Source organism: Danio rerio, chromosome 6, assembly GCF_049306965.1.
Source record: "Danio rerio strain Tuebingen ecotype United States chromosome 6, GRCz12tu, whole genome shotgun sequence".
NCBI classification, from domain to species: Eukaryota; Metazoa; Chordata; class Actinopteri; order Cypriniformes; family Danionidae; genus Danio; species Danio rerio.
The window spans coordinates 46,150,001-46,174,742 of NC_133181.1; the positions used below are offsets into that span (position 1 = coordinate 46,150,001).

The following is a 24,742-nucleotide window of genomic DNA, read 5'->3' on the forward strand; positions in this document are numbered from 1 at the left end:
CACCCAGTTTTCATTTGCCGAGAGATAAAATAGGTACAGGGCGTCTCGCATTTTCAATGAACGCGCGGCTGGACGTGACATGCTTTGGAATTCGCCCCCGCTACCTCTTTTCATCCTTTGTTACAGTGGACGTTTTTCTTTTTTTCCCCCGTCCTCTCCTCCATTCCGTCTAATGACATGTAGAGTCACAGTGCATAATTAATAGGAAATGAAATATTCAAATGGCCCTTAATGCAGCCTCTCGGAAGAGTGTCTGGACAAGAGGAGCTCCGGAGAACGGCAGAATTGACGTCGGGAGAGACTATGAGCGCTGGCATGTGTCACTTTCTGGACTTCAAACGAAGGCTGTTTAAAAGCTTTCTGGCAGGATGACAGCCCCTAATGTAAATGGCCACAATAAAACAAGTTAAATAGACATTACTTAAACAGTCAGCGTTTTACATATCACTGAAGCTTGCTGTCCTTTAGCCCAGGTTTTAATGATGCCCTAGAAAGGTCTTTCTATTACAGTGATAGCAGGATCAACTATTGTTTATTCCCAAACAGGCGCAGCTGTTTCAACAGCTAAACATCCCTATGTCTTTTTCCTTATCTTCTTGCCTTACGCAAAAGAATTACGCTTATCTACTGATTTTATTTACTCATGCTGCTTGCCTTTGATGGGTAAATACAATATCCAGGATGAGAAGGAAAAAAAAACACAACATGCTTGTTTGCGATCGGTAACCATAAGCAGAAACCAGTTCTAAGACTAATACAGCAAAAACGGTATTCAAATAAAAAAGCAATATGAATTTTAAAAAAGATAAACACTGAAACACAGGATTGTCACAGAGCGGTGATTTACAACCTTTTACACTCCAATGGCCATGATATTATTCAGTTGTTAAAGTTATTCAACATTTGACAAGCATTTATTAAGCTTACATATATAGTCAATATGAAAATGAGAGCATTGACATTTTATTCATTTACAGATCTTTCCGGGAAACAGGTTAAATTATATTGTAATTATATTTTATATAATATAAAAATGTCTATGGGGCAGTTATATTTATTTAATTTACATGACTTTCCTGGACTAAATAAACTAAGTGGATAAATAGCCTTTCTGAAATATCCAAGCTTTTAGAAGACCAAGATAATCATGGTTCTTTATTAAAAAAAAATGGAATCATTTTTAAAATAAGTTTGTATTATTTTATTTCATGTCATCTTAAGGCCTACCTGGACCCCTGATCCTAAAACATTGGTCCTTAACTGGATTCCTGGGGGGGCCGCAGATCTGCATAGTTTTGCTCCAACCCTATCAAACTAACCTGATCCAACTGATCAAGATGTTTAAGACTACTGGAGACTATTAAGCAGGTGTGAGATAAAGATGCTCCAAGAGCTGTGGCCTTCCAGGAATTGAGTTTGAGACTATTGCCCTAAAGCAACTGTCCTAGAGCCAAAAAGCTAATGCAACTAGATGGCAGAACTGCTGAATTTGACCACTCAAATATTCCAGGTCACAGATGCCCCTGACCTCCTATAAATGTGTCCAAGCTCTTCCATAAACCTCTGCCCCACTCTTGCGGTTCTACAGGAAAAACACCCATCAAATCCAGCGCTGCTTCTTTTTTATTTATTAGATCTGTTATCATCCTGCACGACTAGGTATGTTTTCATTTGAAGACATAATAAATATCTGTATGCTTTAAAACAACACCACTGCACGTCATCGGTTGTTTCTGTTGGCTCAACCAGTGGAGCTGTATTTGATGTTAGCAAGCATCTCTCAGCGTTCCGCACAACGGTGTCTTTAGCTACCCAGAAAATGCTTATCATCCAGGTAATTGACTCCCGGATTGTGTTTATGGTTGCTCGGGTGGTGGATGTACATGTGGGAATGTTTAGCACATGGCCGGTTAACACCTTCAGCGTGCCAGCTGAACTCTCACCCAGCCTCGCTCTTTACAAAGACGGCTTTGTAGAGCGTCTCTGAATGTTTTCTCAACATGTTCCAAGCAGTTTAGGGCAGGCAAGAAAAGTAAACAAGATGTTGCCATGATAAAAACACTTGTGTAAACATCACAGAGTGTACTTAAAGAGAGCACTTCTCTCTCGCTTGCTCTTTTGCAGCTCTGAAATGCTAATTTCTCCTGTTTCAATAAGCAAATTATGAAACAGGGGTTTTGTCAACAGAAAAAAAGGCAACCACAATACAAAAACATACCATAACAGATCCACAGTCTAGAAACTCGAGGGTAAAATTGGATTGAATCAGAACGAAGATTGCAGTGTCTCATTTTGGTGCTACTTAAACGTCTAAGCTGTTGATTGAACTCAGGGTTGCAGGAAGGTTCATAAATGTACTTTATATAAAGAAAACAACTGGCTGTCTGTTATGATCACCAGCAATCTAGCAGCTGCAGATGCTGGCAAACACACAGTTCACTAAAAAACTACAAATCCCCCAGTATATGGACTACAAGTTCCAGTCATGCACCGCTCACACACACCTGTTCTTAATTCTGTTAATTGCACACACTCATGACTGGGAGTTGCTCATGAACGGATTACATGGACTATATAACAGCACACATGTACACCTCTTGGCTGAGTCTTTTTATACTGATTGTGAACATTACGACGCGCATTACGACATGTTTTCCTTGCGTGTTTGAACCTTTGCTTTAAATTATTTGTTTTATGTTGCTTGCTGCCTGCCTTTTGACCATCCGCCTGTTGTATGACCTTGGCTCTGGATTTGCCTGTTTACATCTGTTTGCCCCTGTATTGACTATTGCTTGTTTGACTATTCTTAATAAACCTGCATTTGGAACTGCACTCCTTTCTCAGCATCCGCTTCACATTACACTATCATTTAAATAGTAAACTTTAGGTATTGCAGTTGTAATTTGTAAAGTGTTCACACACAGCATGATTTTTCTAACAGGAAACATGATATATGAGCAGCTCACACATGTGCTTTGAATCGTTTTTGGACATCTCAGTTTGTAACCTGGACACCAATAACCACAGGCATGATAAGTTGACAAGTGAATTTGTGAAGCCAATACATTATGTACTCTATTATTTGAAACAGCTTTATGATAGGTCAGTACATGCAGAAAGTAAGTAGAGGCATCCATTTTTTTTGCTAGAGAAGGCAAATATGGTCTGTTCTGCAAACAAATTGCAGACATTTGAAGCCGGTTTCTTAATAATATTTTTTTAGGGGCTTTCACCTTAATTATGGCAGGATAGTGGAGATTACAGACAGGAATGCATTGGGAGCAAAGAGAGAGAGAGAGAGAGAGAGAGAGAGAGAGAGAGAGAGAGAGAGAGAGAGAGGGAAAGGAGCAGCAAAGGACCTCGAGCTGGGAATTAAACTTGGGTCGTCGTGAGCCATCAGTGCTTTGTGTTGAGGCACTTAACCACTAAACTATTGGCGCCGACAAGCTGGTTTGGTTTTATTAGTACTGCAATGGTTACTTAATGTTATTTAGTGTTATATTATTAAACGTTAATATATTGATCAATTAAACATGGTGTCATTGTAATTAATTAATTAATTAAAGTCATTATTTATTTACACAACAAAATTCTTTTTGTGAAAAACATTCTAAGCTCTTAGTGAACTTCTTCATATATATTTCTCCACTGATTCTAAATAGATAATAATATTATCAGAGCCAAGACTGTTTTTAAACAAACCTGGCAGAATGAGCCTGCAGTCTGAAGCACAAGCTATGACCCTGAAGTGGAGGGGAAAAAAACCCCACACACACACATAGAGAAAAGCGGTAGGAGTGCAGCTGCGGTTCTGCTTACCACTCGTTTTTCAGCTTGGTCTCGGCTTGTGGGGCTTGCTTTAGTCTGAACCTGGGATAATGGAACAGTGTCATATCTTGTTTGGAGTGGGACTAATCCAGCCTAACACACACTCGCAGATCTGCTGCCATCATCTCATCTCCAGCACACACACACACTGGAGATTAAGTGAGAGCAGGGATCAGGGCGATCAACTGACCACCTTTAGCCTGGTCTTTGGTTTAGGTGTTGTTTAGGGAGTCTGGTGCTGTGTGTTGGCAAGTACTGGACTTTAGCAGCATGGGCAGGTCAAGCTTCGTTCAGTTGAGTGGTCAGGTGAACAGACACTGGTTGAAGTACACTGCAGCTCTGCACAAAAAGTTTGACTAAAGGAATAGCCGTGCCCAACTGAGCCTGGTTTCTCTCAAGGTATTTTTTTTCTTCTTCACTTTCGTCAATTGGATAAGTTTGATCCTTGTGGGACTTTGGGACTTGTGGAGCTATGCATCGATGGATTTGCTCTTCAGTGTTTGGAATTTCATCAGTGAAAATTAAACCACACAGAGCTGATCTTTAATTCTGAAAACTTGACTGACAGTTTTAGTTTACAAGAACTTCTATGTTAAGCTGCTTTGACACAATCTACATAGTAAACGTTCTATATAACAGGGTACATACAGGAATCAGAGAATGAAATTTAACCCCTTTTAAGTCTTTATGGACTCTCTCCATACATTTTATGACCTCATCTGCGACATTTTAACTTAGTATATTTACTAAATGTTAATTGTAAACTAATACATTATTCATATACTGTATAAAAATGCTAATCCAGTAGGTGGCGCCTATAGAACAGTAGGAATAACAGAGTTTCCCTGGTTACTGCAGTAAACAAAACAGCATGATGTCAAATCTAGCAGGATTTTCGCGATTTCTGAAAAACTAGACAAAATTCTAATATTCAAAGATTAAATGATTACAAAATATAATACCTTGTAAAATAGCATTTAAGACTTTTTAATACTTTTTCAGGATCTTAAATTTGTCTAAATGGATTTATTAACTTTTAATACTTTTTAAGACCCCATGGACACCCTGTACAAATAAAGATTAATTGATTTGACGGTAAAAACCAGTGAGATGATCATATGGGTGATGCAGATTTAGTTTTCAGGCAAATTTAGGTTTGCAAAAATTTTCTCTCTTCACAGTACAGCATGTCACATAAAAATGCATTGCATCCTTGCTGAATAGAAGATATGACTACTATAAAATGTTGTATGAGTATATTGGAAGCCTAAGCACGTCTGTACAGTCTTAGTAGACCGATTTGCCTATTAATATCAATGATGAAAAGAATTGTGCTGCTTTATTAAAAAAGTAAACACAGTTATACCTTTTTTCTTTAATGGATCCAAAATTGAACCGCTTTTATTTAAAATGTAAAAAAGAAAAAACGTTCCTGAGATGTTACTGACTTCAAAACATTTGAATAGTGGTATAATGACAGCCAAAAGAATGTACTGGGCTGTTTTTCATCAAAATTTTTACATTTAGATTTTTCCATGTGTAGTGGGTGGTTGAGCTAAGACTGGTTAAGATGTTCTGGGTAATTGCTGGATGTAAGAACAATATTAGCAGCAAGCATCAATAATATGTTTCTAAAAACAAGAGGGACCTAAGCCGAGAGAGAGAGAAAAAGAGCTGGAACTCTTCTTCTTGTCTGTAAAAAGGCAGACAAGGGCAAACCTGCTGTACTCTCAGAATGTGGGCCACCATAGACAAACATCCCCACATGTTTGTTTTGGGACAAAGTGTCAGTAATCACCATGGGGACTGCAGTTATCACAGACAGCACAGAACCCTGATGAAAACCACAGCACAGAGAGCAGCACTCTGCTTCACACAAGAGCCCAGGCCACACAGAGAGACAGAATATGACTGGGACGAGACCGATTGAAAATACTGTGACATCTTCATAGGGACATATCATACGTAAAAAGTGTGTACAGGATTTATTTTGTTATTCTTATGATCCTAAATTATCTCAAAGGTTCCAAAGGATTCTAATGAGATCAATTTAAAAATCTAAAATGTCTATGAAGTGTTTGGATCTACAGTATGTTTGATTCTTATACTGGGTTCACACCAGACGCAAAGCATGATATCACTTGTGGGATGTTTTTCACCTAATGCGAATTTTCCCCACAAATTGTTGATTTTAAACTTGCACGAAAGACGTGATAAAGGTGATTTTAATGTGTTCAAATGTTTCAAGGATTTCACATCATTTACACTGCTAGATACAAATTTACCTCTATTCACAAAGTTTGTATTGAAAAAAAGCCAATCTTGTATCTTTTTGTGCGAATATGTAAAGTTCAGGTGAAATCAAAATAAAGTTTTCTAGGTGTTAGTATCAGTATGTTTTAGGGATATCTATAATTGAGTGGGTTCAAAAAGTGATGAAATTTGCATTTAGAAGATATAAACATCCAAAGCTTGCTATTTGTCACTTCCATTTAAGAGATCAACATTAGCTGCGTTCGAAATTGCATATTTTCAAACTATATAGTATACTCAAAACAGTATGCGAGCTGAGAAGTATGTCCAAATTCATTGGAAAAGCAGTATGCAAGAAAGCATCCAGATGACCTACTACTTCTGGAGGGATTTTGAAGTGTGCATCTGATGGACGCTCCCGTATCTCATGATGCACCAGGAGAGAATTCATTAATGGGAGTGATGCAACTGACGCAGGTAGGTCACGTGATGATGACAAAATGGCGAATGTAGTACATTTGAGTACTTTTATAACGTTCGAGTAGTCAATTTGAATACAAATGTGCAAATTCGATGTCACATGCAGCCAAGGTTTTTGACGTCACCTCATTTCTCATCAAATCTTCAGGCCTATCAAATGCTCTATAGCAGGGGTGCTCAACCCTGTTCCTGCAGAGTTTAGCTCCTACCCCGATCAAACACACCTGAACCAATTAATTAGGACCTGACGCCACTTGATAATTACAGGCAGGTGTGTTTGATTAAGGCTGCATCTGAAATCGGCAGGAAGGTAGATCTCCAGCAACAGGGTTGGTCACCCCTGCTCTATAGCATCTGAAATGTTCCTGCCCTCCAAAATGCTTCTCATTTGTTGATTTCTTGATCTCAACCACTCTCACTGGGAGATCTGTGATAAAAACGAAAACAATACTAGCTGTTTTTTTAAAGGGGAGGAGCTTCTATATGTCCTGTCCTGAGTTCGTGTTTCAATTAAAATTACATCACAAATAGAACAAAAATGCAAGCACTTCACTGAACCTCTACTAAATATCTAATAGCATCCTTTCCAAATTATTTGATTCCGTATTCAGTTCCAAAAGAATCACGATTGGAACACACTTTCTGTATTTTTTGTGTGTGTCAGACACTTACTTTAGGAACGACTGAAAATCTTCAAACACAGCTTCACATCCTGGCCATTTGCAGACGCCGTGACCGTAGAGAGGGTGACTATGAGGAGAATGATCATCCAGCGTCGACCTAGAAGAAGAAAACACACATTAGCGGATACAGAAGCTGCAAATATCGAAGATACAGACACACACACACAACATGCTCACGCATCATTGGACTTTTATGAAAGAGGCTAAAGAGTAATTAATCTCCATAATAATACTTGATGTAATATTAATGGCTTCTCCACTAAAATATGACAACTAATAAAGAAGCCTTCCCCTTCAGCACCAAAAAACCATTTCAGCGTGTTGTTTTATTGACACAGCACTGACTCTCACATGACTTCTACAGGAAGTGTGCGATCAGTGCAGTCATGTGATCTTTCGTAGCCGTAGCTGCCAGCCAATCAAAGAGCACGATGGTGTCCAATCAATAGTCAATTAAGCGTCTCTGCGGATGCGCAGGCAGGAAGTCTTTGATCGAGTCTCAGAAAGACAGCATGTCCTTTAGCGCTGAGCCCTGAACCACGGCCTCTGCCTTCCACCTGGAGCAACAAGTGTTTCCCACAACAGGAAGCTCCTAAATCCATCTGGCCTGCTCCCGCCAAGAGCAAACAGTAAACACAGCCCACCTGTTATCAGTTTATTTATCAGGGTCGTCAGCAGATCAGTACAGCAGGCCTTCATATGAACTACGCTGCAGGCACAATACTGCTGAGCTGTGAAGAGCCACCGTTTTTTTTCTTCTTCTTAGTTTCAGCAGTGTGATTTTATCTGCAGACGGGAATGTAGTGGGAATTGTACATTTTAAAAGCTAGTCGAAATAAACAATGTTAAGTCTAGTCTTTATTTAACAGTAAAACTGCATTATGCCCAATTATCAGCATTACTCGATCTACACTAGGCCAGTCATGATCATTTTTGTTTTGCGATGCAGTCACAGAAATTGTTGCAATAAGCGATATTATTGTCATTTCGAGATCATTTTATGCCACTGACTACATAATCATTATATAACAGCATAATAATGTAAATAGCCATAAACACTTTAAAATAAGTATAATTCTTAAGCTTAATCAGAAACTATAATTGGATGTTAAAAAGGTAAATGTCCTATTATAGATACACTATTAAATGCCCTATTAGAAGGGCCAGACAGAATCTGCCGATATTTTTTGCTATTTCTACACAGAATATTGTGAAAAATCTGGGTTTTATGCTGAATGATTTTAGAAGTATCGTAACTAAAAACTTAATATGTAAAAAAATAAAATAAAATTATATATATATATATATATATATATATATATATAATTTTATTTTTATTTTTTTACATATTAAGCTTTTAGTTACGATATATATATATATATATATATATATATATATATATATATATATATATATATATATATATAAAGGCAAATTACTGTATAACAATGGTTTGTTCTGTAGACTACCAAAAAATACAGTTTAAAGGGGCTAATAATTTTGACCCTAAAATGGCTTTAAAAAAAATTAGCTTTTATTCCAGCCTAAATAAAACAAATAAGACTATCTCCAGAAGAAAATATATTACTGGAAATACTCCTTGCTCTGTTAAACATCATTTGGAAAATATATATAAAAAGAAAAAACTTTAGCTGTATATTTCAGAAATAATATATTAAAATTTTTCTAAATATTAAGACAGAATGCATCATCAATGCAAATTATACAGAACACATCTGTTTACAGACTTTTTAAAAACGTAAATATTAAAATCTAGTATAAAATTAATGACTTGAACTCAACAAACGAAAGATCATACAAGAACATATGAAGGTGGCTGTTTTATCTTGTTTACTTCTAAAATGACACTATCAATAAGACTTGAATTGTGACATGCTTAAACTGTTGTGAATCAGGAAACAAAGCTCATTTTAAACAATGGATGACTAAACAGTTTTACCCAACACAGAGGAAGAGGTTTTCTTTCGCGGCTGACCTCATTCATTCTGTACAGAAAACAATAAATACAAAAGAGTCTGAGCTTGTCAGTGATCTTGTCTGTCCATTGAAGCGTGTAAAGTGTGGCAACTTCTGCAGTTCTTAGAAACGCTTTAAAAGAGTAAGACACAAAGAAGACAGACTTGAATTTTGACTTGCATTCGAGGTAAAGTAAAAAAATGGCATAAAAACAAAACAAACCATTGCATTTACTGTATATCCCTAATAAACTCTTATAGCTGCAGCCTAAATGTTTTCCTGTGAGGCAGTACGGCTCTGTCATATCATCTTTCATTACATTATGGATTTGGATCGTATTATCATCCACCGAGCACCTAAGTATCATCGTGGAAGAAGAAAGGTCTGACGTCTGGAGAGCTCAGACAGGAACTGAGCACTTTGTCACAACACTATTACTGTGCTTCATGTCTTCATGTGGATAAAAATCATCAAAGACACACACTCCTCTACTGGCAAATCCCCAGACCCCCGACTCAATCCTCTACTGTATCCCAACCCCCTCCGAAATGTTTTAATTATCATTTGCAGAGTTGAAGATCAATTAAAAGAGAGGTTAAGGGGCTCGTTTAGGGGGGTAAATCTGATTATTTATCTCTTTAAAACAAATTGTCTGGGTTTTAATTCCCTCGAGCGTGGCATTCCTAAAGGATTCTGGGAGTGGAGGGAAGGGGCGAATTAGGAAAGGTGACACTCTTTTTCTTTTAGTGAAAGAATGAAAGATGTCAATAAAATAAAATAAAATAAAAAACAAAAAAAAAAATTTAAAATAAATAAAACTCAAAATAAACTAAATAAAATAAAATATTAAAAAAATCAAATAATAATAATAAAAAAGTAATAAAAAAATAAAAATAAATAAAAAATAAAATAAACATTATAAAATAAAACTAAATAAACAAAAAACAAACAAAATAAACTAAATAAAATAAAAAAATAAAATAAATAAGATTAAATAATAAATAAAAAAATCTAATAAATAAAAAATAAAATAAACAAAATAAAATAAATAAAACATAAAAAAGCTAATCAAATAAATAAAAAAATAAAATAGAAATAAACTAAATAAAACAAAATAAAAATAAATAAATCAAATGAAAAATTAAATAAATAAAATATAAAATAAACTTAAATTAAATAAAACAAAATAAAATAATAAATAAAAAATCTAATCAAATCAAATCAAATAAAAAATTAAATAAACAAAATAAAAAACATAAAATTAAATAAAATAATAAATAAATAAATAAATAAATAAAATAAAATAAAGATTACCCAGTCAACCCTGACTTATATCATCTATTTTCCAATCACCCTAGTAAAGTTCAAGCAGGTTCATGGGTGTTTTTTTTTTGTCCCTTATCTGTGCACTGATGGGTCGGATGGACTGACACGTCGAAGGCTTTTATCATATTTGGGTGTGTATGAGGTGCTTGTCTCTGTGCAGGCACCAGTGGGAGCCGATGAAGGCTGCTAAAAGCAGGGTAGCATCGCGTCTAAACATGTACGAAGTGATTGAGTTTCTCTCTCCTTCCTTTAAGACGGAAGTGAAAAGACAGTGAATGATGCCGTTGGATGCACTTAAGGTTTTAGTTGCAGGCGTCGCAGCGACTGGCCAGATTTTATATGACACATGAAACGGCCTGCGCGGTGCTTAAGACCCCGGCGGTAAACCTATCTGAGAGAGCTAAAGCACAGCAAGTCCATCAGCGCACAGCCGCCCGCCTGTTTCACGACAACAGGGACCTGCAGAAACCACATCAATTAAAAGTTCATTAACGTTTGCGAGTCCACATTTCATTTCCCCCACTCAAAAGCCCTGGATTTCCAGCAACGGAGCTTCTACTCTCTTAATAATAAAGAACGGAAGAGGGGTTTTCACAATGATGCCATAGAAGCACCTTTACTGGTTATCCCAAGAACTTTTTTAAAGTAAAGTGTACTGTAGAGCGCATTTTGTGTAATGTAAAGTTTCTTCAGGGACAACAAAAAAATCATATATTTTTTTTTTAAATAAATATTTGGATCAAAAGCTGTAGAAATTTGCAAGGTGCGTTAGGTCACATGTTTGCTTATGAAACTACACTGAAAATCGTTAAGTTATTATGAATGTCTTTATAATAGAATGCATTCAAACACTACTCCAGCACTAATTCTTCAGCTAACACACAGAAGAGAGAGTGGTGATCTCCTGCTCCTTTTTTTCTGACAGATCTGAGATACTCAGTCTACAAAATGCCTTCTTCACGGCAGGGCTGCTAAACTGCTGTTGACGTCTTCTTTAATCTCTGACACCGAGCAAGAGGCAGCGAGTGAAGCAGGGAGCTTTCCGACATGTCTTTTTGAGTGTTTCTAGCCTGCTATGGCACAAAAGGCTTGTGGTATTGTGATAGAGAACGGGTTGTTTATGCACTTTGAGGAAACGGGAGTGATAGACTGTTTCTCTATGGGAGAGTGTGAGAATATCGTCTGCAGAAATAAAATAAGAGAGCATTAAAGCATGACTGAGTTGCTCTGCTTCAAAAAACGAGTAAGCTGCCTATTCAGATGCCATTATTTAATTAGGAACTTAGCAGTTGATTTCAAATTAAAAGCAAGCCATTGCAGGTTTAAATGTGTATATTTTAACTAATAGAACATCCAGAAGAATGCTGTATGTGGGATAAAAACTGTTGTTATTATATGTGTATGCAAGTGATGAGATTTTCATCAGTTAAAAAATGTACTGAGCTATAATCGACATGAAAAAATGGAAACAAACTATGTCATTTTCATGGTTGCATCTCATTTTTGGTTTAAAGTTCAAATTATTTTGAATTTTTGCGAGTTAAGTGAGTTTAGCTGAGGGCATGGACCAATCCTTCCACCCCAATTTTAATGCTGTCCCACTCGAACTATAGTTTTGAATAGGAACTGGGTGGATTTCATTCTGATGATCTGGCAACATTGGTTAACTTCACCAGAGTTTATTTATGAGTGGACTAAGACCTCTGTAAGAGGGGGTTCCATCTATTTCCAAACGAACTCTGGTGTGTTTTGACCAAGTTTGGTGCTCATCAGAACTTGAAGCATCCACTGAAAACAACATTAGACATCTTTTTAGGATTCCAAAATGCAGTACAGCATTATTATAAAAGCAAATAACTTGATAAACAGTGTAAATCAGGTAAAGAAAATCTAAGTAAATTAAATAAAAATAAATAAATAAATACAATTTCAGCCAATATCATGTGCGATAAATTTCTCTATTTAAAAAGAAATGTCACTTGTTCAGTAACATGCTAACGTCAAACCTAACAATAACAGTTCAATAAGCCTGCTATGACCAATTTGAATGGCATGTTCAAGAAGAAACACAGAAAGTAAGCCCCATAGCATAAACTACATCAGGGCCAGTTGAAAAAGATGTTAAGCAAAGCTGCCATGAATTCCACTCTTCACTACACGAGTAGAAAAAGCCAGGAGACATGTATGTGAACTCTCTCTTTACCTTTAGCTAGAGCTTGTTTTGCAGTACTAAATGTGTTTTCATTCGCATTGCTTTCATAACAACACATTGGTTTTGATCAGTCAAATCTGAGTCAGATGTGAAGAGAAAGAGAGAGAGAGACAAATAAATGAGCTCACAGTGCCTGGAGGCTTCTCACCAGCGGTTCAAAGATCAGGACTGAGCACATGAAAACAAGCAAATGTGTTATAAACTAAATTAATCTTTTCCTTAAAGACACAGCGATGTGATGCTTCCACCAAATAAATCTTTAAGTGTCAGGGCTTTAAAGAGGCTTTACGGTGTTTAGCAAAGCTGTGCTGTGTTGTGTTGTGCAACTGTTGCATGTAATAGCATTAAATCAACTTCTCTTTAGGTGCGTTTACACAAAATAGAGCGATTCAGCATTGAAAGATTTATCAGTTTTTGTTTTCAATATCGCAAAGTTGAATTTCAGAAAATCACCTGAATGTTATTTAAAACACTAAGCCAACCAAAATGGTTCTAGGTTGATTTTATTTTCATTGCAGTAATCTGACCTGTAATCTGCCATTCTCTCAGGTGTTTTACTGGAATTCCCTGATGAACAGGACTAAGCAGACATGCATGGTCCTTATTGAAAATGGCAGAGTACTTAGAAAAGATAAAATTAGGCTTAATTTGCAGGAAATGCTCTGTGGGTATCTGTCTATCAAGCTGGCTTTCCTAGAAGGGATTTCCACCTTAATAAGAGACACAGCAGGCAGCGCAATGGCGAAATGGGTAGTGATGTCGGCTCACAGCAAGAAGGTCACTGGTTCTAGCCTCAGCTGGGTCAGTTGGCATTTCTGTGTAGAGTTTGCATGTTCTCCCTGTGTTCATGTGGGTTTCCTCCAGAAGCTCCGGTTTCCCCCACAGTCCAAAGACATGCACTATAAGTGAATTGCGTAAGCTAAACTGTCCGTAGTTTGTGTGTGAGTGTGTGAGTGTGTGTGTGTGTGAGAATGAGAGTGTATGGATGTTTCCCAGTAATGGGTTGCAGCTAGAAGAGCATCCGCTGCGTAAAATGTATGCTGGATAAGTTGGCAGTTCATTCCGCTGTGGCGTCCCCTGATTAATAAAGGGACTAAGCTGTAAAGAAAATGAATGACTAAATAAGAGACACTGCGAAATCTTGTTGGCTTTACAGTGTTTTCCTATCAAAGAAATGTATTCCTACCTTTTGGGATATTACATAAATATATGCTGTATTGAAATGTTGGATTTTTTTTTAATCCAATGAGAGAACACACACATAAATGCCTGAAGAAAGAAAAGAAAAAAACCTCTTGCCTTGATGTTCAAGCAAAAACTCAACAGATGATGTGAATGGAAAACTGAACTAACCAGCGAAACAATCTCAGCACACTCAGTTTTCCCTAAACGCCTTGTCAAATGCATAACATTTTTGCTTGGTAAAATGAATCACGATTAATCGCATCAAAATTAAAAGTTTGTTTTGGCGTAATATATGTGTGTTATTAAATATATGTGATACACACACATACATAGAAACAAAACTATACAAACTCATTTTGTTACATAGACATTTAAATTTATATATAATTTGTAAGATATACATGTATACTTTATTTCTAAATACATGCATGGTTGTGTGTTTTTATATATACATAATACAGTGCACACATATTACTGTATGCCAATACAAACTTTTATTTTAGATGTGATTAATCACGATTAATCTTTTCGTGTAAACATAGCCTCAGAATGATAAAAACACACTTAAAAAGAACAAGTCGTTCTGAAATGGTCATAATATCAAATGATTGTGCTGCATCAGTATACTCAGACTAATGTATTATGTAGTAAAAACAGAGCTACAGTAATTTCCCTGGTTGGAACTTCCTACATTTATATTATTTATACTTTGCGCCAGCTTCCTAGAAAGGGATGTTTTGTTATCTTGAGAATTAAAATAATTTTATTGAAAAATTACTCAAACTCAAATGAATTATATGTGTGCGTAGGACCGGTAGGGTTAAATACGTATGTTTACGTATGTATATGTACTTATAAGTATAGCCTCAAGAGCTTTACAACATTCTTCAACAGCATCTCAGACTGCCCATAAAAGTGCCTAGTCAACTCCAAAAACTCTCAGGTCAACATTTGGCCACCTTACCCTTCTCTCTTGAGCGAGTGGCTGATGTACTGGCCGTTGGTGGATCCATGCTGGTTGTGGTTTTTGAGTGGAACGGGGGAGGGGGAGGACAGGTCCAGACCCCGGTGACCGTTATTGGTCACGCTGTTCTCCTCCTTCACATGGCTGTTTGTCACCTCCTTCCACAGCTGCTGCAGTTCGGCTGGAATCATGCCTGCCACAAACAAATTGGATAATTAAATCAATTAACAGCTAATCTGGTTCTACTCATGGCATAATTAAATAAAAAACAAGGGCTCAGTAAACAAAAGGGGGGCATTAATTATTCCACTACAGGCTGATACGCGGCGCCTGCCCTCTCGCTCTGCCATTCTCTCTCTCTTTTCCCCTACGTGCAACATGAAGCGAGTTTGTGTACAGAAATTCCCTGGCATTCACGCGCATTTCATGCTTGAAGTAAATAATTAACATACAGACAAGGCATGAAATCTGAATAATCACCATTATTTCTCTGACAAGGAAGTCAGCCAGCTCTTTCTCTCACACACATACACGCATACACACAAAACAAGACCACAAAAGCATCCCTCTCTCCGCGGATAGAGAGGGAGAAAGTGAAAGAACGAACAAGCCCCCAGGGTAATACTCTCGAAAGCATGTTAATGTGCAAAATGCTTAAAGTTTTGCACCGCCTCCAATTGACACAGACGACTTAAACCTCATTTAACAAGTCAAGCACACTGCGGCTCATACGTCCTTTGAAAAAAAAGAGAGAAAAGATAAGTGGGAAGAAAAATTGCTTGAAGACAAGATGTTGCTTCAATTCTGTGACAGACACACAAACACTTATACACACACCCACATAAGCAACCCATCGCTCAATGCTATTCGGCTGAGAATTACAAAGGGCTAACGATGAAATTAACCCATTCGAGTGGCCACATTTGGAAAGGACCTCCCTTGTACCCTTAATTATTTATAAATAGCTATTGTGAAATTTTAGATTACTGGGTTTAATAAATTTGAGTAAATGCAAATATTTGTTCTGAAATCATAAATTTTCGTTCAAACTAGTCCCTTTTTTCATCAGAGGTTGCCACAGCGGAATAAACCACCTGATCTGATATAATTTCTTTCAATTTTCAAATAAAAAAATATTGTGATTTATAGCATTTTTATTTTCAGAAAATGACAACTGGCCGATAGAACACATTTTTCATTAGTTGTGATCCACTAACTGTTGATCAAGGGTCCGTTCTTCGTATGTGGATTACTTAATCAGCTGGATTTGGTTATTGACAATTTGACATGATCCAGGATCATCTCGTTCTTCAAAACTCATTCGAGAATTGTTGTCAAAGCAACAGTTCTGGTAGCTTAAACCTGCTTGGGAGCAGGCTTATTTCAAATGAACAGGATTAGATTGGGTAATTTCAAGCAAAGGTAATACTGAAAGTATGTACCGAATTCTGATATTTTCTTTCAGTAGTTGTTATATACACTTGGGGAAATAGTAAATTGTTTTTAAAAAAATTATATATATGAAATTAACTATATATATAGTTTTTAGATAGAAATGCACACTATTTTAAGTTACCGACCCAGCTTTAGTACAATATATGCATAATAGACATTCACAATATTCAACATTTTTTTCTTTTTTTAAGGAATAATAATTTATACAGTCATGTACACGTATTGACAGCTAATATGCCGATAATCTGATGCTTTGAAAAAGTTGCAGACACCCTTACCAATATCTAATACCTCACGCAGATTAAGAAACTTAAAATAAGACTAAGCTACTATAATAATGAAAAAACTCTAAATGTAAAACTAAATAAACTGCTAAATACTCTTGACACATGAAAGTGTAAAAGCCTGCAGCCCACTACAAATGTGGTGTTTATTTATATTGATATTTAACAAACCATTTACTACGATTTTTATGTAATTTTGCTCACATGAATAATTGAATATTAATTAGATAAAGTCATCACGCTGCTGTGCCATCAGCCAATCGTTGCATCGCTGATCATGATTTCAAGGATCGATAGATTTGCGATCTTTTCACAAACTTGTTTGAAGAACAAAATTAGCCAGAGATCAGTTATCAAGATTAAAGGATCTAGCAAATCATCTTAGATCATTTAAGCGAAGGATGAAGAACGGACCCCTGATGTTACATCCACATTTAAAAACTATTTATTGTAAACCATGATTATAAATATTTTTTAGCGGCTGGAAGGGCTAAATAAATGCTCTGACTGTGACTTTACAAAGTTTTTTGTATATCCTCTAAAATGAATCAGACAGTTTTGGGGCGATGGGTCATCAATCGATTACCATCACAATTAAATCGATTTCCAAAATGAGTGAAAACAAACGGGCAGGAATTTATTTCTCGGTTATCTTCATTGGTCTCCTTGTTTTCCCTCCTCCTCCTCCCTCGCTCTCACATTCTCTCTCCTTCATAATAATTCTCTTTACAGATAGCAGAAGTGGCCTCTTTCAAGCGCTCCACCATAATACATTTGTGCAAGAATCGCTTAGTCTTAATTTATTCCTGTTGTGGCAAAATAACGAGGAGGTGAAGATCTCAATACGATCAGCAGAAAATATTTTTAATTTGATAAGCTACTAAAGATTTTAATTATGCCAGTAATGGAGAACAGTAAGCTAATGAGGCGGCTAAGACTCCAGAGAGAGAGGGAGAGAGAAAGAGAGAGATAGAGAGACAAAGAGATGGAGCGAGAGAGACTAAAAACTGTGAAATGAGTCTGGGAGAACTGCCATAAATTCACACAAGATCGTTTGCATATAAAAGAGCCAGTGGAAATTATTGCAGGACGAATCAATAACCTTCCCACGTGCCACATGGCATCTTTTGCTTCCTTGGGCTTTTTTTTTTTTTTCCTTTTCCGTCTTGCGGTGTCTTAACGTCCTCGTCAAACTCTGTGGTGTCCGAAGGTATCGACTGGATTGCTTGTTTTTTTTGTCTTTGCTGTTGTCATTGTGAGGGAGGGAAAACTTGTCCGTGTGGATTCAAGAAGGTCACGGCGCTGGTGATTGTTTTTGAGTTTGGACATAGAGGGGAACAATCATTTTCCCCCCACTTGGAGAGCAGTGACAGTGTGCAATGTATTTTTAGCCGGTGCGCTTGACAGGGCGGCCCACTCTCCCTCAATTACCCACAAGTCCAGGTGACCCCGACACCACTGTTTACTCAAACGAATCAAAGCTGGAGGGGGAGGAGAAGCTGATGAGAGGGGTAACAGAGTGGGACGAAGCTGTCTTGTTGTGCATGACACCCCCCATAAACCTCTATATCTCGTTCTAAGCCTGGGTTAAGATCTTCCTCCTTCTCACAGTTGTATCTCTCAAAATTGCTTGCATATATCTTTACATGACCTCTCAACCAATCTGGCAAACATCAGCGCATTATCAGTGTCAGTTAGTATCGGATGATGGATGTGACTATCGGCAGATAACACATAGCATTAAAACAGTGCTTTGTCCTTAAATCCGTCTTGCAAACTCCAGATCGCTTTAACGGCCCTAAAGTCATTTTTCAGCCCTGCACCTCCTCTCATTAAAAGCCAAAGATACACACTTGTGCTTTTAAAAAATGGATGTCATTGAGACATTTGACTGATCGCCGGCAAAGCAACTCAATTTTTACCACAGCAGGTAGTGGCGACACCCAGACAGGGGCCCCGAACTCTCGCTTCAACCTTTTCCTGTCCTTGTACCCCGGTACCCTGGTGACCGTGTTCGAGCAAGCGGAAAGTTGATTTAAGGTTCACAACCACATTAGTTGTGGCCCATCAGCAGCCCGATAAAAAATGCCATCGCGCGCTGGGGCCGCGAAAAAGCGGTGGCCGCGTCTTTCTCGACGAGACTGCCGCCGCGCCACTGGGGGCAAACTGACACTACTATTAGTTTATTGTTCTGTGAGGCAGAGATCTTCTCTCCCTCCTGTTAAAGGGGTTATGATCACTGGGGCCTTTGATATGCAGCCCTTAGGCCTAAAATATGTTCCTCCCTAATGCTACAGAAGCTATTAAACAGTGCCGCACTGCCAGCCGATCAATCACTGCCAGCAAGGCTGGACGAGGGGCCGGAGTCCCCTGTTGGGTCCGTGCGCACATCGCGCTTCATGGCTGGTCACATTTGCTGCTTTCATATTAGTGGCAAATTTGTCTTGTCAGTGTCCTGTGGCCCTTGACTGGACAACTTAACTAATGTGCGGCTGGGGATGAGAATGAACTCCAAAACTAGAGGGATTCACAAAGTGTGTATAGGAGGACACAGATTCAGATCAGAGCAGGCTAATATTGTGCAAAATTAGGGACAAACACAAATAAATGCAGAAAAACAGACCTCTTACACTAAATCCCATTCTGTTAACACAAACTAGAGATATTTACAAGACTAAAAAAGCTAATTTACTCAAGTAAAGTTAAAAATTATATGTATGTGCTATGAAAGAGTTTCTTATTCCACCAAAAGGCTTAACATTTACAACATATCCCAATAGGGTATATGCCGAGCTAATGTTTTTCCCATACTGATAAACTTCCGGTGACCTGTTATTGTGAACTTTTTTTTATTTTATACGGTTCCTTTTACAGCATCGATGTTGTAATGTCATTAAAATACATTCAGTTAAATAAACTTTGGCATTCGTTTAGTTGCTCAAGCGTAAAACGAGACAAAAAGTCATTTATTCGCACGTGCCCGTCAGAATTGGCAGGCTAGCGCGGAAGCTCCATTGAATTATTGGGGCAAAATAAATGCTCATATTATAAAGACATGGCGGAGGGAAATGTAAGAAGCGCTTAACCCAGGTTACTGACAAATGAAAAGTCCTATTTAGGGATTTACATCATATTTGTATATGGTATGTTTCTTATTTCAGGTTACAACATGTGGAGTGACTCCTGAATTGCGTGCACACTCAGACTGACAATTTAGCTTGTATTCACTTTCTATTCAAAATGAAGTGATCCTCCCAAATCTTCGCACTGTTCACATGGTACAAGTAAAAAGACCAATAATTGTCATCCAAATGCACCATATCTCTCTGCCTTTCTTGAATATACTGTACTGATCTGTTCTTTTCTCATTCTATTATTCATTCTTCAAGTCCACTGCTATTTTTTTTCCTCTGGACTCCATTTATGATATTTATCTCTTCCAACACATTGTTTTAATTCATAGCAGACTTCAGCTGACCCTTTCCAAAACCTGAACGTCAAAAAAAGTGATCCAACCTCAAATACAACAGAAAACAACACATTGCTTTGATTGAAGTCTCAGATGTCAGCGCTTCTGTGCCAGAAAATGACTGAATGTTTCTGTATATTAAATGTGACACTGTGAGGTAAAAAGATTGTATTAAGTTTAATAAATAATCCAATTTCAGCCCATGTCGTTGGCCCAGAAATCTTGCTAAGTAGCTTGCCCAAGCACATCATCACCACGTACACACAATGAGGTAACATAAGTTTATCACTCTAATGCTAACTACCAAGCTAACTACTGAATATTGTAGATTACATCTTGCGAATGGAAAACTGGGCTGCTGGAGCATGAAAGAATGCAGTGGAGTGTGAAAGAAAAAAAGGTCATCAATAACTTTTAACATTGAAGCAGAAAATTTGCAGTACACACACACACACACACACATGCACTCACACACATACTGACAAGTGTTTTAATTAGGATATGAAATTACCCCCCACTCACGCCAGCCAAACTTTGGCCAGATTTTACCAGCCACTGTGCCAGGTGACCTGTAAGCATTCCAGACTAACATCTGACATGAAATGGCACTGTTTAAATGCAAAAACACGCTCTTGAAGAAACACATTTGATTTTACTGAGCAATTGAAAGAACAAAAGCCCTATTTAAAATAAATAAATAATTATAACAATACAAGTTTTGTATTGTATGTTGTTTTAATTGTTTTAACCAACCAAATGTTAGCCTTTTATAGCTACTCTATCAATTTATCTTGGACTAATACTAGACAAACAGGTTCCAAACTAGGAAATTTACATCCTTCACTGCCATGTACACGTAATATAACATGCATGAAATCAATCTGTCATGTTTTGCAGAGGAAGAACAGCGGGCCTTGTGTTTTCCTGGTCTCTTTACTTGCCAATAACTTGATGCAAAGATTTGGTGTTGAAAAATACTAAATTGTGTGTATGCAGTGAAGAAGTCTTTCAACATCTTGTGATAACTAGGTTATAGTTCAGTTTACTGTGGGTATTGGGTAGAATTAGGAATGTACAACAAGACCATACTTTAGAAGTACTAATAAATAGCCAATATCTTATTAATATATAGGTAATAAGCCAGTATTTATTAGTGAGAATTAGCTATAAACATGTTTAGATTAAAAAATGGATAATTCTTTTGCAGAAAAATATGTAGCAAAAAAACTATCCTTCACTTTGAAGTCCACTTATTCTAATGTGCATGCAAACAATATCATGTTCTGCATCAGAAAGCAGCCTCACATGTTTTTGCTGGTCGCTCTGAGATGTCATTCAATCAGTTGTACTGTATGAGAAATAAAACTGCCCTTGGTTGAGATGGCCTGTTTCTGACACTAGCCTATGGCTCTGCATTGTAAAGCAGAGCCTCTCCCAGCCCCAGGGCAACGTGGGTATGTGGAGTGGCTCAGCTTTCTGACTATTCCCTGATCAAACAATAACAAGACTGAACAAACACAGTTTGTATTTGCGTGTTACCCAAGCACCCCCTCCCCAGTCTTTATACAGCCTTATCTTGTTATGGGCTTGTTTGTCTTAGCCGGAGAGAGTACAGTCAGCTTTGGAAAGAAAGAAAACAAAAACTCAAAACAAAACCGGTATGAATGCAGTCTTTGTCATTCTGTTGCTGCTCCTTAAGTAAATATGACAAGGAAAATAAAGCAATACACCTTCTGGAAAAACACCTTTTGACTCACGGACTGCTTGTGAAGTGATTAATCTTTGACTAGTTTAGTGGGTTGAGGTTAGGAAACAATGGCGCTAGTATGTTTAGGGGCTGAAGGGGAGCCAACATAAGACAATAGACCTAAAACAGAGATATATGCAGTTGAAGTCAGAATTATTAGCCCTCCTTTGAATTTTTCTTTTTTTTTTTATATATTTCCCAAATTATGTTTAACAGTGCAAGAATTTTCCATTTTAGTATTATTTCTTCTTCTGGAGAAATTCTTATTTGTTTTATTTCAGCTAGAATAAAAACAGTAAAAAAAAAAAAAAAAAACTATTTTAAGGGCCAAATTGTTAGCCCCCTTAAGCAATATTTTTTTTTCAATTGTCTACAGAACAGACTACCATTATACAATGAACTGCCTAATTAACATAACTTGCCTAATTATCCTAGTTAAGCCTGTAAACTGCCCTGTAAGCTGAATACTTGCATCTTGAAAAAAATCTAGAAACATATTATGTACTGTCATCATGACAAAGATAACAGAAATCAGGTCTCATGAGTTATTAAAACTATTATGTTTAGAAATGTGTTAAAAAAATTCTTCTTTAAACAGAAATTGGAGGAAACCCATTTAAAAAGAGTTTTGAACTCAGTGTTGAAGGTAATGAGTTAATTAAAAGCCTCATTGCTTTAACTTAAATGGATTAAGTTCACAGTACTCATTAGGATTAGTTTTTGAACTTAAATGGTTTGTTGCAATAGGTTTCATTCAAATGGTTAAAGTTACCTTGACTTTTTTGGGGTTTTACAGTGTATGTACAGGTTAATTCAGAATTATTATCCCCCCCTTTGATTTTTTTTTTCTTTTTTAAATATTTCCCAAATCATGTTTATTTTCACACTATGTCTGATCATTTTTTTTTTCCTCCAAGAAAAAGTATTATTTGTTTTATTTCAGCTAAAATAAAAGCATTTTTTATTTTTTTAAACCATTTTAAGGTTAAAAATTATTAGCCCCTTTAAGCTTGAATTTTTAGATAGATAGTCTACAGAACAAACTATCATTTTACAATAACTTGGCTAATTACCCTAACCTGCCTTGTTAACCTAATTAACCTAATGAAAATTAATCAGTAAAATATTATTTACTGTCATTATGGCAAAGATAAAATACATCAGTTATTAGAACTGAGTTATTAAAACTATTATGTCTATAAATGTGTTGATAAAATCTTCTCTCCGTCGGGGGGCGGATAAAAAAAAAGCGGTAAAAAAGAAAAGCAGTAATATGGGGATGTTTTCTGACTCTAAAGGATAAACGCAATAGAACATCAAATGCAAACAGAAGTAAGTTCTATTTCGGTACAATATTTTAGCTCATTTAGAAAACAACAAAAAACAATTGCTATGTACAAAACATTTTTCTGCATGATTAGTTTTTGATGATTCTTGATGTTAAGTGTGATTATGTATTTGGGGAGCAGAGAGAGTGAAAGTATCGGCATAGGACCTCGAGGGGGGAATCGAACTTAGGTTGCTGTGAACATTTGAGTGCATGTGACAACGCACTACCACTACACCAAATCATATTATTTTATTTTATGACTAGTATACCGTATATACAACAACTTTTATTTAATACTACAGAAAATCCTATGAAATATTTCATAATAACACACAATATGCAATGTACTTAATGTATTATTATAAGCTCTTTCTGAGATGTTTTATAAAATTGTTTAAACATGTTAAACATCATATTTTTAAAACCATCTATCCTTCTTTAAGTATCAGAAAAATAATAAAGCCAAATTAGTCAAGCGTTAAATCATAAAATTATCTTGAAAGCAAACACAAAAATCATGTTGCAATCTGTATAATTCTGCTGCAGTTTTTTTCAGAATATGAAACCAAATGAATCATCTAAATAAAGAAATAAATACAAACAACAATGACACATTAAAAAGGCCACATCAGCCATCCAGTGTGAAAGAAAGAGACATTTGCTTTGGAGTGTGATGAATTTTGTGAATGATTGTCTTTTACTTTTGATTTCCATTCTGTAGCTGTATGTGTGTGTGTGTGTGTGAATAAAAGTCGACGGCTGTGCCTGCTCTTACCCTGAGTAAGGGTGTGCAGAGGCAGAGTCTGGTTGGGCTGGATGGACAGCAGGCCTTGTCTCTGCAGACTCAGGAGATGCTGCTGCTGGAGCTGCTGGACCTGGAGCAGCTGCTGCTGAAACGCCAACTGCTGTGCGGACACCTGCCGAGAGAGAAAGAGACAAACTACATATCATCCTCACACTCACAAACTATTCTGTCAACACATGCACAAATATACGTATACACTGAGGGCTGATAAACACACACACAGGTACATTCCTGTATTCATGTAACCTCCTTAATTAACAAGAAGTCTGGGAGGCTCGTGACAAATAATGAAATGTTGTTAATCATTCCTAATAAGAGCCACAGGATTTTAATTATGGCCATTCATAACTCCGCAAACAGCCGTTGACTGAAAAGAGCTGCTTAATATTCAGAGACGAAGGAGCCAACCGTTGATTCCTTTGGGTAAATGGGGAGTGTGGAGTAACTAGCTAACAAAGTAACTAGTCTATACAGATGACGGCAAAATTATTAAACTTCCAATAAAATGTTAATTATATTTAAATTTTCCCAAGTGATGTTCAACAGAGCAAGAAGTCAAGAACATTTTCACAGTATATCATATAATATTTATTCTTCTCGAGAAAGCATTATTTCTTTTAGTTTGGCTAATATATATATATTTTATTGTTTTAATTATAATTTTTAAGGTCAGTATTATTATTAAATTATGTGTTTGTTTTTTCAGATTGACTATAGAACAAACCACTATCGCCAAAAAACCCC

The 24,742-nt window shown here is 36.7% G+C and overlaps 1 protein-coding gene across 51 annotated transcripts in view; it reads right to left on the reverse strand.

Moving 5' to 3' along the window:
- foxp1b (forkhead box P1b) overlaps positions 1-24,742 on the reverse strand; it is a 291,166-nt gene that overhangs the window by 31,023 nt on the left and 235,401 nt on the right. For all 51 annotated transcript variants that reach the window (XR_012407405.1, XR_012407404.1, XM_073953183.1 and 48 more), the window contains 3 exon segments: positions 23,969-24,110; positions 14,909-15,101; positions 7,234-7,341 (listed from right to left, as the gene is read on the reverse strand). Coding sequence is in view for 49 of the 51 variants with exons in the window: in XM_073953183.1 (XP_073809284.1) it covers positions 7,234-7,341; positions 14,909-15,101; positions 23,969-24,110 (443 nt within the window). In the remaining 2 variants the exon portion in view is untranslated.